This window comes from Battus philenor, unplaced genomic scaffold (genome assembly GCF_028537555.1).
Source record: "Battus philenor isolate CCGP_79_NKW_IND1 unplaced genomic scaffold, ilBatPhil1.0.hap1 SCAF_6, whole genome shotgun sequence".
NCBI classification, from domain to species: Eukaryota; Metazoa; Arthropoda; class Insecta; order Lepidoptera; family Papilionidae; genus Battus; species Battus philenor.
Genome location: NW_027181726.1, coordinates 2,305,433 through 2,318,628, shown reverse-complemented (window position 1 = coordinate 2,318,628; position 13,196 = coordinate 2,305,433). Strand labels below are relative to the sequence as shown.

The 13,196-nt window shown below is 35.2% G+C and overlaps 1 protein-coding gene across 1 annotated transcript in view; it reads left to right on the top strand.

Moving 5' to 3' along the window:
* LOC137930640 (protein outspread-like) overlaps window positions 1-13,196 on the top strand; it is a 316,015-nt gene that overhangs the window by 244,373 nt on the left and 58,446 nt on the right. Inside the window, exon 3 of the mRNA XM_068773956.1 lies at window positions 11,234-11,299. Coding sequence (XP_068630057.1) covers window positions 11,234-11,299 — 66 coding nt within the window. The remainder of the gene's footprint in view (window positions 1-11,233; window positions 11,300-13,196) is intronic.

Below are 13,196 nucleotides of genomic sequence, written 5' to 3'. Positions count from 1 at the left end.
TTTAAACAAAGGTTTCTACTAATGATATCGAACTTTAAGTCGTATTGTTTAGTAAATGTGTTGCAATCATACAAATGCCTAAATATGCTTGAAAAATAAAAATAACATCACTATACCACAAATCGATTCACGGTTGTATAATATTACCACGTTTATATGTTCGCAATGTTTCGAGTTTAGCAAGATTGTACCGCACTTAATTAATTCGCAGCATCGCATCGAACCGAGAAAAATCAGCTTAACCTCTTATATTACAGTAATAACAGATTTAAGAAACCGCTCGCGCCTGGAGGGTACCAATCTATAAATTATATACGAAAATTTAAAACACAGTCGCCGATCGGAACTGTCAGACGAGGCATTCGGGCGTCTGGTATAATTTTATTCTTGAAATTCAATTTTTAATCGTAAATATCGAGGTATAACGTTACGTTGATCGATTATCCTTGAAGGTTAAACCAGAGATCCTTGTGCCGCGCGATAAGGTCTGACAATGGAGCCACTAATTAATTCTGATCGATGTCTCGCCCCCGCGCGGCACCCGAGGGCGTGGATTTAATATTACCTCTCGTTTCTTGTTCTGACAGCAGATAATGATCTGTGTTTGTCCTAGCTAATAAGTTAAGATTTTGCTTCATTCGACGTTCAATACAAAACCATACACAAAATGTTTTGTAACGTACAGACTATTTCGTCTTGCTTTGGTCTGCAAGCCTCAGTTTTATAGTTTTGTGGTGATATTTAACAGCTATAATTAGTAAAATAGATATTTTGTTGCTTCCAGAATAAAATAAATAATTGATAAGAACCATTCGCTTAGTGTTTGATAATAAATTAATATGTATATTGTTTCGAAAGACGAATATAATACCGACAACGACGCCATCTTTACACGTATGAACATGATTTTTTGTATAAGTCATGAATTGAACAAAATGTTAAGAAATATTTCTTTACTGCCACTATGTATAATGTAATTCAAAACTGATATTACTTTAGGTGTTCAAAATATTAGTAAAAAAAAGTGTCTTGTATGTTTATATATCTGTAACAATTGATGTAATTCATAACGAATGAATAAACTTCACTCTGTACACCGATAAGTCTTTAAGACCGTATCAAAGACGTCGCTGCCATTAATCGTTGGAAACACTAAAAACACAAACAAAAGTGAATTCCTCGCATTGTCTTGCGTTTCTATTCCCATCACGCTGTAACGGTTTTAAATAAAAATCGAAAACAATTAACCGGTACGTATCTAAACTCTCGATTTTCTTACGGCGATACTTTCGTTTTTTTTTTTATCCAACCGTTAATCTATCGATTGAAGTATACAGCGTGTTTTAAACGGCGGTGTGAAGAATTCGACTAACTTGCATTTAAAAAAAAAATTATCAATCCTCCCACAGACATCGTCTGATCTTAGACACGAATAAATTATTTGAAACTTAGTAAAACCAAAAGGTTATTTAAAAATGTACTAATTAGAATAGTTTTTATTAGAACCCGTAAATAAATAATGTTAATGCTTTGTTAACACGGGAACAGATGGCGTAAAATTTGATTTTCAAGACTAATGCCGCAAACATTCAACATCTGTCTTATAGTTTTATTTGTCGATATTTCAAATGGATACCGCACTAAAAAACTATTCTTTTTCAATTTAAATAATTCTACAAAATATTAGGAAATCTATAAACAAAAGATAAATCGGAATATTAGTCCCCAACCTATGGCGTCTCCAAGAGAAATACGGATTAATTCTTATATGTATGATGTATTCGCGTAGGTGTCAGCCACTAGATTGTCCGATGACATAGTTATGATCGAGGAAAGTCTCTTGATGCCGTCATCACAAGACAAGTCATTGTGACGCCTTTAGGAGGGACCCAGCCTTGCTGTGGACGTCTATCAGCTGAAAAGAAGAAGATGATTTAGCTACAACTTTCTTATCTAATACTTGTTCCATTAATGTCATACGTTTCTTTATAACAGAATTCATGAGATATTGAAGCCGCCGAGATGCGCCTTTTCTAGATAAACATCTTATAAATGTCATTTATTTTCTCGGGTTCTTAATTCTACAAACAAAACCTAGCAGATAACTATGACTACCAATTTCTATTATAATTATATTCAACTCAAAATAATTCCTTTAACATAAAGTTAAGAGTTGAAATCCTTTTTGGTTTATGTTTATTATATGTATGGGTTAGTCATACATCTCTTTTTTAATGTGGACGCGAGTAATGTGTCTCACATAATTAATACTGCACTAAATTTTATATTATCGAGACCTTAGACGCCTATTGCAAGGTTTAGACCTTCCCTAAACATACCTACGGGGGATATCTCATTATCGCTGCGCCTGGTTGGCGGGTGAACGATTACAATACGGTATTATGGTACGCAGAGTTTTTTTGTGATCAGAGACAGTCTGCCTCTGATCAAAAAAAAAACAGGATGTTTCAGGATGCCTTACAAGCGAGTTCCATCTGATAATAGTTTTTATTTAATTTAGGTATTCTCATGACATTCATTAGTAGTCACTTTAACTCGTCTAATGTGGATTATAAAGTAAATGTATAAATTAATATGTACCGTGTACAAGTTTAATATGTTTTTTTTGTTCTCACTTTACCTAATCGCCGTGTGCTGCTGACGCTACAGCAAATGAACGCGAATCATAATGTATAATTACTGCCTACAAGAACGCACGCACTTTCACTCCGATTTAAATTTTTCCATCGCGTGTTTTTTCGTTTAACAAAGTGGCGTGAGATTACTTTTCATTGTACATCTTTTCCGGTTTGTATGAAGTTATTAGTTATATAATTTCCGTGTTTAAGTATTTAAACATGTTTTCTTAATAGCTTAATAAATCTTTACTAACAGAATAAATTTGTATTGCTCTTTGATATAATTTTTCAGTGTAAATTGTTATACACTGAATACAAACCTAACACTACTATTCGATTTTTTCGGGCGCCCTTGAATCGATGTGATAAGCATGTATTGTCTGCTTGCACAAAGTGACTGACCTCAGTGATTTAAAATCTAATGCGATGCACTACTCGAGAAGAGATTCCCGGGGGAGCCCCCGAGTTAAGTAAACAAAGTTTCGACTAAGCACTCTCCGCGCTCTGCACTATCAAGTCTTACAGGTTTCTGCAAGTAAATTCATTGTCAGCAGAGTAGATATGTGAAGAAATCACGAGAAATTGCAGATATCTGAAATGTTGATGTGATGTTTGATGGAAAATACCGGTTTCCTCACGATGTGACCCTTCATTGTTTGTAATCAATGATGTTGTTAAGTAACCTGACGCACCAAATCCAAAAGCAAGCGCTGCCTTTAAAAATCAGAAAGGCCAGCGATATGAGTCACCATACAAAATAGACATGAGCATGCAAATAGGGCCGGCAGAAAGAAGAAACTTTCTACACATAGAGCTACAGAAGTAGCTAAGACTGCAACGAGAACTGCTCCCCCAAAGACCACCCGTAAGGGCGAAGACTCTGTGTACCCAAGTCACACTGACGCGCTACATTAATACCAAGCGGCTCAATAGAACGAGCAGAACTAGTAGTGGAAGAAGTTAAAATTTTAGGGAACCTTATGACCAATAAACCTGTAGCCGACCCACGAGAGTGACAGCGCCGACATATAACAGAAACAAGACAGTTGTTAAGTAAATTATTCTGTTCCAAACGGGGTTCAAACTTACGACACGTCATCTCAAGCGATTAAACACCTGATATTTTATTAGTTTCCTAAACTTAACACGTAATATTCTAACCATAACTATGTACTGAAGTTTAATTTAACTGTTTGTGATGTTGGTAAAAAATTATATCGTATGTATAAAGTCGGGTCTATATTAAGCCACTATAATAAAGGCCCGGAATAATTGAAATCTCATCTGCGCACCAATAAAGGATACATCATTAAGATTAACGAACAGAAAAAATATCTATACATCATTGTTACTGATTGACGATCCGATTGTATGAAAAAAAAAACGAGACTAAAAAGACGCCGGCGGAAATGTCTAAATAGCAGGCACAAGATGTAGCCTAGATATAATGAGGGGATTCCCCTGGTAGTCTGCTCTAATTGCCTATAACCCGCATGTCAATTTAACAGATGAAATCGCTAGTATTGGATATTGCATTATTTAAAACAATACTAGCCGCCGGATTTGTTTATGCAAAATGAAACAATCACATTAATATTTGGTTCATAATATCCTTTGGCAAGTGCATTTGCTTACAGGCCCTCTTGACGATCTCCTGGTTACGAATCGGGAACATCAGTGTTTGTATGAATTGTTGTATGGGTCGTTTTTATTGTATTAATCAAGAACCCACTCTAGTGTCTACTGCTGACGTAAATCATCTCTCAGGTAAAAGATGCTAATCTAATATGCGGACGAGAAGTAAATCGATGTATAATTGAATAACTTCGGAACTAACTTTTATTTTTTGGATTAACTATTGGTTGGTGATTGGCCCACGCTCTACACGAGAGCAATTTAATTGTTAAGGTGGGCAATTCAACAGTGGACTCGGCGCGAGTTTAATCATTTTTCTTTAATATAGAAAACATATGTTATGGGCGTAAAATTTTTAGAAAGGTATGGCACATAAAAAATTGAAAAATACTTCTATAGATGGAGCAGTGGTAGTTTTCGAACGCAGGTGGCGGGTCCGATTTCCGGGATACAATCTTAAATAATTCACATTTCGTGCATTATATTGGACTGCTCACTAACGAGCTTACAGATGATTGGCAGCAGCGTTCTCTACGTACCATGATAACACACTGCGATCGCCTAGCGTGGCGATTATGTTTTATTCCCCCATAGATGTCTTCGGGGACGTCTATGGGCCGAAACGATGACGTTACTATAGATGGAATAAACAACGTAGATCATGATGTAAATGCATGCAAAATGTTAATGTATTTCTGTGAATATTTTTTCATGTAACCTTTGCAATTGGATCGGTCATGGGAAGCGATCCAGGCAATATCTGTATATGGAACATTATTAGCTTCCATGGGAAAGAATATTAAAACTGTTTTTTATTCAAATTATGTACTATGAACAGATGTATTGACTTCACTTAAAGTGCAATGTTTTTTATTAATTCGAAGAATAATAACGTATATGATCGTATAATGTTTAAGGATCTATAAAGTTTCCATAAAAACATTTCTACAGATTAACAATTTTGTATTTAGTTCGTTACTAAGTAGGCCAGTGTTTCCCAACGTGGGGCTCAAGTCCCACAGGGCGGCATCTGACTGTCAAGGGGGCAATTCGAAAGTAGACTCGACACAAGTTTAAGCCTTTCGCTTTAATATAAAAATTATGTATGATATATAGGGCGTACGAATTTATGTAAGGTTATGGTGGGGCGTGACACATATAAGGTTAGAAAACACTGAAGTAGACTATTGGAACTTTTTGTATTAAATACTTTAGTAATAAATACTTCCAGCGTCTAAAATGCTTGGTCTAGAAGGAGAAATGCACTGATAATAACTCTATGTATCTATTCTTCCCGAGTCCCAAACACGTGTTATTGACACTTTCAAAATTTACAAACGACGAAGGACATAATATTGGTCGAACATTTCCGAGCTGCTAGCGGGAGTCGTAAGGCATGTCCGAACACGACGGCCATCGGAGGCCGGCGATAGCAGGCACCTTATCGTGCGGCCATCGCGCCTACCGCGCCACATTAGCTGGCCGACTTTCCCCGGCTAACAACCACCAGGTGTAGGAATGCGCTGGGAGCGGCCTTCCGCTGCCTGTCTAATGAACAACGCTGATTTTCAGCGACAAACTCTACAATCAGTACTCATTTTGTATATAATAGAATATGATTTGTCTTAAACAAAGTTCTATATATATTTTTTATCTTACCAATTTACCAATTCTGCTACATATATATATATCAACGTAAGATGCGTATTTTTAGCCAAGTACCATTTTTGTTTGATTAGGTAATAGTTTATTTTAGGTAACTTTATATCTACTAACGTTCTAAAATTGGATTTAGGTATGTAGATACACAAATAGATTTTTTTTAACCTAGCGTATATTTTGTATTTTTTTTGTGTTTTACGTGAATATTTTTAATTTCTTAGCAATTCGTTACAAATAATATGAAAATAAAACTATTAAAAATGTATTCTTGTGTAGTCAATAGAATAATCTATGTATAAATAAAGTGGCATATTAATTTAAACTACCCTCAACAGTGAAACCACATGCTACATTATCGCACACATTCACTGCGAATATTCTCAGTTAAGGTATATGAAGATTTATTTTACTGATCAATGTGACATACTTGAAAACACCTACTTCGGAGTGAACGTAAAATATTCGTACGTCTTTATATCGTAGCCAATGGTCAATGGATATTATAAATCGTTAATCGCTTCGTCACATAGCGCTTATCGCATCGCAGCCTACTTAGCTCATTTGAATAAATCCCGCAATACTGGTATGCAAACGGGCAGACCTGCAATTTCTACGGCTTTGAAAAGCGTCTCTATGCACAATGCCAGATTTAGATAAATGGGCCCTTGGAAAGCCCTCTACTGCAAATGTCCTCGATTGAAGCATATATTTATATATTTATTAATAATCGCTTCCTTTACTCTAAGGCACTTTCAGTATTTAACACCAGTGCTTGCTTAATTACTATATTCGTTGGTAGTATCGGCTCTTGAATTGATTGGTCATGGTCCACGGAGGGATCCTAAAAACCATTAAAAAGCTTCGCAATCTACAAATTCAACGGCTTAAACAATGTAAAGACGAAGGCTCTCGCGGAATTCAGAAAGATTGGGGACTTTACGGAGATCAAGGGTTTGACTTCAGCGTTTTGCCACTTGGCAGTAAAGAGCATTTGACAATGACAAAAAAATAGACAAGTCTAGCACCGATACTCTACTCGTGCAATGAGATAACTTAAAAGAAAAGAACAGATATATTAAATTATATTTTAGACACAAACATCAAGAATAAAAAAGGGGGAAGAAAATTCTTGATTGGATTTCATTTTTAAAATTTTATTTTAATTTTAGATGTCGAAAAGCTGGAGTGATTTTGGTTCAGACAAAGATATCGTAAACATTTTACAAATTTATAACCTATAACAATTTAACAGCAAATTGAACCAACAAGTTGTTTATATGATAATGTAGTCTAGATATAATGAAGAACGCAAAATTTGAAACATGCGAATTAAAATTAAAATAAAAACTGATGTCCGCTGTGGTCTTAAAGCTCTGCCATAGAGACCAGAGAACGGCAAGCGGAGCGAAGGGCGACTTCCTAAGGGGTTGATAGGTGATCATGTTATTGTCAATGCTGGATGCAATCTGTGTCGGCAAAGCATCATTTACGGATATTTTTGTGCAAACAATGCTTCATTATATATTTTGGTTTATATTTTGTGTTTGTACATTCAAATGTTTTTTTTTTTAAGAAACCATTGATGAAAATCCCTGGATTTCATTCTCTCCTCGCGATGCTTAAGTGGCTTCCTATTTATTAATAAAATGAATAAAACAAATTATACTTCGCCAACTCGCAGTTGTTACATTCTTTGCTCGTCTCCCTGGCGTTGGCTGCATCTGCCAACCCTCTATCGGAAGCGCGGATTGCGCTACGTCACGACTTACAAATTTATCGCGGCGTCCGAACAGCTGAGAGATAGTTGGCATTTGAGTTAACTCCAAGACAGGAGCAACACTAACTAGTTCAACATGAACGGTTACTCTATCGGTGAGGCGAGATCGCGCCCGATTTATGGTAAACCAAATAGGGCTGTCATCGTTTCCCGAATACCAGCTGCTTGCGGTAAACAGCACGCATTCATACGTACTTGCGTACGATGTTAATTTATTTGCTTTCTAAATCTTCAACCTTAAACCAAGAAGATTTTATAGTAACTTGAACTTCGGAGCTAAAACACGGAGTATTAAAAATTAATTCTGTTTTAAATACAATGTCTAGTGTCGCATCATCCATCGCAAGTAAAGAATGAAACATGTTCATTTCTATGTTTTGAAATTCAATACACAGGAATTGCAGGAGGGCTTGTATATCTCTCGGGAACTGTTCGAGAAGCTTCATTCGATGTAATTTAGCTAGTTATCCTCTTAAATTAATCTTCAATAGTCTTCTTACATCTACCATTTCATCCATTCCAGAATTTTCTTGAAATATCTATGATAACCCGAAAAACAAAAAAAATTAACTTTTATGATCGCAGATTGAAACGGGGGTTTTATGGAATTTATTTCGCTTAGTTAATCAACTCATGAGAAATTTAGAATATCTTACGAAATATTTGGTCTGTCGTGTTAAAACTTAAATCCAATGTATTAATAGCTTCGATCAGTAAACACTAAGTCGTAAATATCGGCATTTATAATTTGAGTTACGATTACATTCTTTTAAAGTGCAATATTAAAGTCACCTCCCCCATGTCAACCTCTCATTTGCAACATACTTTTCCCCGTAGTATTAATCCTTCAAGTGTCTACAGGCTTCAAGAGATTCTGTCCTACTTTTCGACATTGACAAAATTCCCAAAGATGCAATATCTAAGAGCTCAAATTCAATGCCTTGTTTATATTGATTGGATCTTATCAATGCTTAGTAGCATTGACTGGGACGTCTGTTATCACAGCACCATCGACATCGTTAGCTCTCTGTAGCAGGACAACCCTGCGCCGGTGTCGAAGCGACGCGATCTCCGCCGGCGACGCTATCGGAACAATCTGTAATTCAGTCACTCCGTCGTCTTACCGTCGTCTTACCTCGTGCCTAATATAGTCATATGTTTTTCACCGCGCCTCTCTACTCGCTAATAGCTTTATCGTGTCGCCTTCGCGGCGTAAATCTTGCGAAATTGTTTATCGATTGCTACCCCTCGCAGCGTATAAATCGTCGGTATCGCAAATAATTACAACCGGCCGGACCGGGGAAATCTATAATCCCATTAGCTTCTTGACCCAGCTCCTTAATAAACGAGATACAGTATGTTGCATTTCGTTTATAATAACTCTCGGTTAATTATATACGCTATCGCTCGCGCCGTATTTAGACGCAACTATTTCCTGTTACATTGTGCTTAGGTTATAATTGTATGAATATAATTCTGTTTAAATGATCAACAATGTATAGGAATCAAATATATGAGTTTTTCTGGAGATTTCAGTAATTAAAATATTTTATGTTCCTATCACAATAGCGATTCTAATCACTAAAGTAAAATTTTTTTCGGCGCCATTAAATTTTCGAAAGTCGCGACCGCCCCGAAATGCCAAATGCCAAACGCCAGCGGCAATTTTTGCCAGTTTAATTGTCCGCTATTAAGTGATTTGTACATTTGCGTTTCCCACGACTCGGGCGTCGCTACATTGCGACCTCTATTTGTTTTATTTCGTAAATTATTTTGCTCTAACAACGAGACGAATTATCCATCACGTACAATAATTATTTTAATATTCAATGTGTTTATATGTAGAGAATAATAGGCCGTTCTTAAATGTGCAATTGTCGTGTTCGTGATGAATGTCTGCCTATAAACCAGAAATAGGGCAACAAGTGTCTCTGACTTTGGAGTTCCGCAATGAAAGACATAATATTAAATACTTTAATTGCTTTGGTAATAAAAATATCTTATAAGAAACGACACACTGTAAAGAGTATATTATTGTTATATTTATAAAATGAATACTCCTATACAATTGTATATTTACAATGTGTATCTATTAACAAATATAAATTAAAATTAATCTTAAAACAGTTACAGAATATTTTTTTAAACTTAATTTAATCAAGTGTCAATGCTTCAGTGTTTATGGAAGCCATTTTAACTTGTAAATATATGTACATATCTATTTTTCTCTATTCACGATAAAATTAAATTCATCGGTAAAATTCGTAAAACAATACATTAAGTGTTTTTCATTTTGTAATGTTCGATTTCTATTGTTTGTCTTTCTGATGACAAGCGACTAAATTATTTAACATTTATATTTATATTCAATTAATATTTGAGATTTCACAAAAATACCTGTTTTGAGAAGTTAACTTAAAATACAGTAGATTTTTAAATCTTTAGTTAATTTTGACATACAGAACCCAGCACCAGTATCCTAGTATCACGCTTGTCGTCTTTTTTTTACTTGATCTGTGACGGCGGCCGCGAGTGAGCTCGGCAAAGCACTCCGCAGCGGGTCCAGTAATCTGCGTTACCAACGCATAATGAACGCCGCCGTAATTTCATTGTCTCGCCTCGTTTGTATGCAAAATTCATTCTAGATTTCCGACTGTGCTTTGTGCTCCGTAAAGTCGCTTACGACATTTAAATTGATTGCACGCCTTTGCATTTTTATATGCCCTTCATTAGTGCAAATACAATATTCAAATATGTATTCATTGCCTGTATAGCCTGATTGGTTATAGGTATAAAAGCTTTAAAGAGCTAAATATACAATCATTTTTCAGGAAAGAGCTTTAAAGTTTTCATACCTCTTTCCATTCATCATATTTAAAATGAATCAGAAAAATTTTACATTATTTTTTTTTACTGTAATGCGACATGACATCTAGATGTACTCAATAATTAATTCTTATATGTAATAATCCTAAGAATTTTTCAAAAAGATTATATACATTTCTGATATCATTAGTTTTTTGGATACCATTCACTAAGTATATACCTTACATTTTTTTTATGACCCCCGCTATTGGGGGCCTCTCGTACCCCTATTTATGGTGGGACTTTATTAGCATTTAATTTATTCACTTAATTATTTTATTTTCATTCTCTTCTCTTTCATTCTGTTCTTTTATACCACAATTCTGCTTTCTTTCCCTTTTGCTCTGTTTTACCATTCTTTCATCCTCTTTTCATTTTACATTTTCTTAATTTCTACTTTTGTTGTATCACATTTATATACCTTACATTAGATATATACTTTTATCCCTTGAACCTTTTATGTCAATAACTAATCAACCTGTATTTAACAAATTGTTCGAAATATCCATAAAATTCGAAGTCTGATATCATCGTCGATAACTATGCAATAAGATATCACGTGACTTAGTTAATTCTGTTTGTATTTATGACTTATTGTGTTTATCGTGGATATTGTTGAAAATCAAATGATAATGAATTTTACTGTTTGTTGCAGAGATGGCAGCGGAGGTGGTTCGTTCTATACGACGACGGCGAGCTCACCTATTCGTTGGACGAGCACGTAAGTTATTTATTAAATAAACACACCATACGGTATTCGATATAGTAACGGAGTGTAAGTCCTTATTCATATCATACATGTATGTTACATCTAATTTACTTAAAAACACGACAATAGCGTTTAATGAAGAAAATATATCATGATTAATCACTTCAAGTACAATAACAATTTAATATCGTGTACACTTTGATACATATAACAACTATGTTTATAAACAGCGAAGGAAACCAACATAATCATATAGCACCAATTCGACAGGTATGGTCCTTAAACTTGCTTTAAGCGGGTGTAGTAAATATCCCGTATCTTCTCTCCAGTAGCATAGAAAACATTGATATCATCATTAAGATTTCCACCGCAATACGTGCACTACTGGATATAGACTTCCTCTAAAGATGTCCAATAAGACCACAGCGCCCTACATCTAGCGTCATTGAACATACATTGAAAGAAATTCTATAAAATTGAAGTATGTTTGTGACATTAAAATTACTACAAGCATGTGAATGTATATACGGTATGTCTGTCTGTTTGTTCCGGCTAATCTCTGAAACGGGTGAACAGATTTTTACAGGACTTATACTAACAGGTAGCTGATGTAATAAGGTGTAACTTAGGCTACATTAATAAAAAAAAATCTTAAATGAAAAGAAATGATAAAATAAATATATTTTTTTTAAATAACACGCCGACGAAGGTGCGAGCTTAAATAATAATACAATATGACTCATGCAAAAGACTCACCACTACTAGTTTAATCAGCCGGTTGCAGACACGATAAAAGTTCGAATTTAACTTCTTGTTGATTAACATATCTATCCTAGTAGTGTTATTTATATACTATAACAGAATTATAGTATAAAACAAGTTTCATTCTGTAAATGAGATCGTAGTAACAAACCTGTATCATTTTCCGTCTGTTAATTGGCTCGAGAAATAAAGTCCATTCTATTTAGAAAACTAACCATCGAGCGTGCGCTGTAATTTATTTGGAGCGCATAAGACTGACGAGTTCATACATATAAGTGCAGAGAGCGGTCTCGGTACAAATTCAAACTCGTCCCGAGATACGTAGCTCCATATTGAAAGACTCTATCTCCGTCAATAATTGACGCGTTAGTGGAAACGCTGCTGTACCTGTCAAATCCCCGTCACATACCCTCCTCTCGGTCCTCCTTTAAATAATGATGGAAGCGAACGCTTCTTCGGAAACTGCAAGACCTCGTATTTCTATAATCGAGCGACTTTATTTAAAAATTTGAATTTCGAACTAGCCAGTGAGAGATTTTTGCGCTTATATAAACGTATATATATCACCTTACTTTATAGACTCTACAATATGTGTAATAGTTCTAGGCAATCGATGCAGTTTAAACCCACTGCATGATAACCTACGGTGCTAGAGCTGAGCGGACGCCTAATCCAGTGAAATAGTAGAATGTAGCGGTGCAGACTGAGGCTCTTTCAGAAGCATATCTTCGGTGCCTTAAAATAAGCGTTGGGCCTTTTGCGGCTTGCCATCTAGAATCCTCGGAATCTACTAATGCCATCTGGCTAGCTGTGAAAGTCAAGCCCATAAAAAAAAACATGTATAATGAGCATTCAAAATTCTTACTTACAAACTTACATCTACCTACAATAGGTAGTCACCGAGTGTACTATATATGATATAACGTAAAGTGCAAGTTGTTCCTTGTTACAAAAAACGCCTAGTTTGGCTGTAAAATAGTTAGTTTAAATAGTATAACATAAGAAGTGTGTGTTGATAGCAAACAATATCTTATAATTCGTGATTTCCAATATAAATACGATGCTTAAATAATACGGAGTTAAGTTCTAAAAATAGTAAATAAATAAAGTATTGACAGAACCCCATCATCTTTATCATGATGTGAAA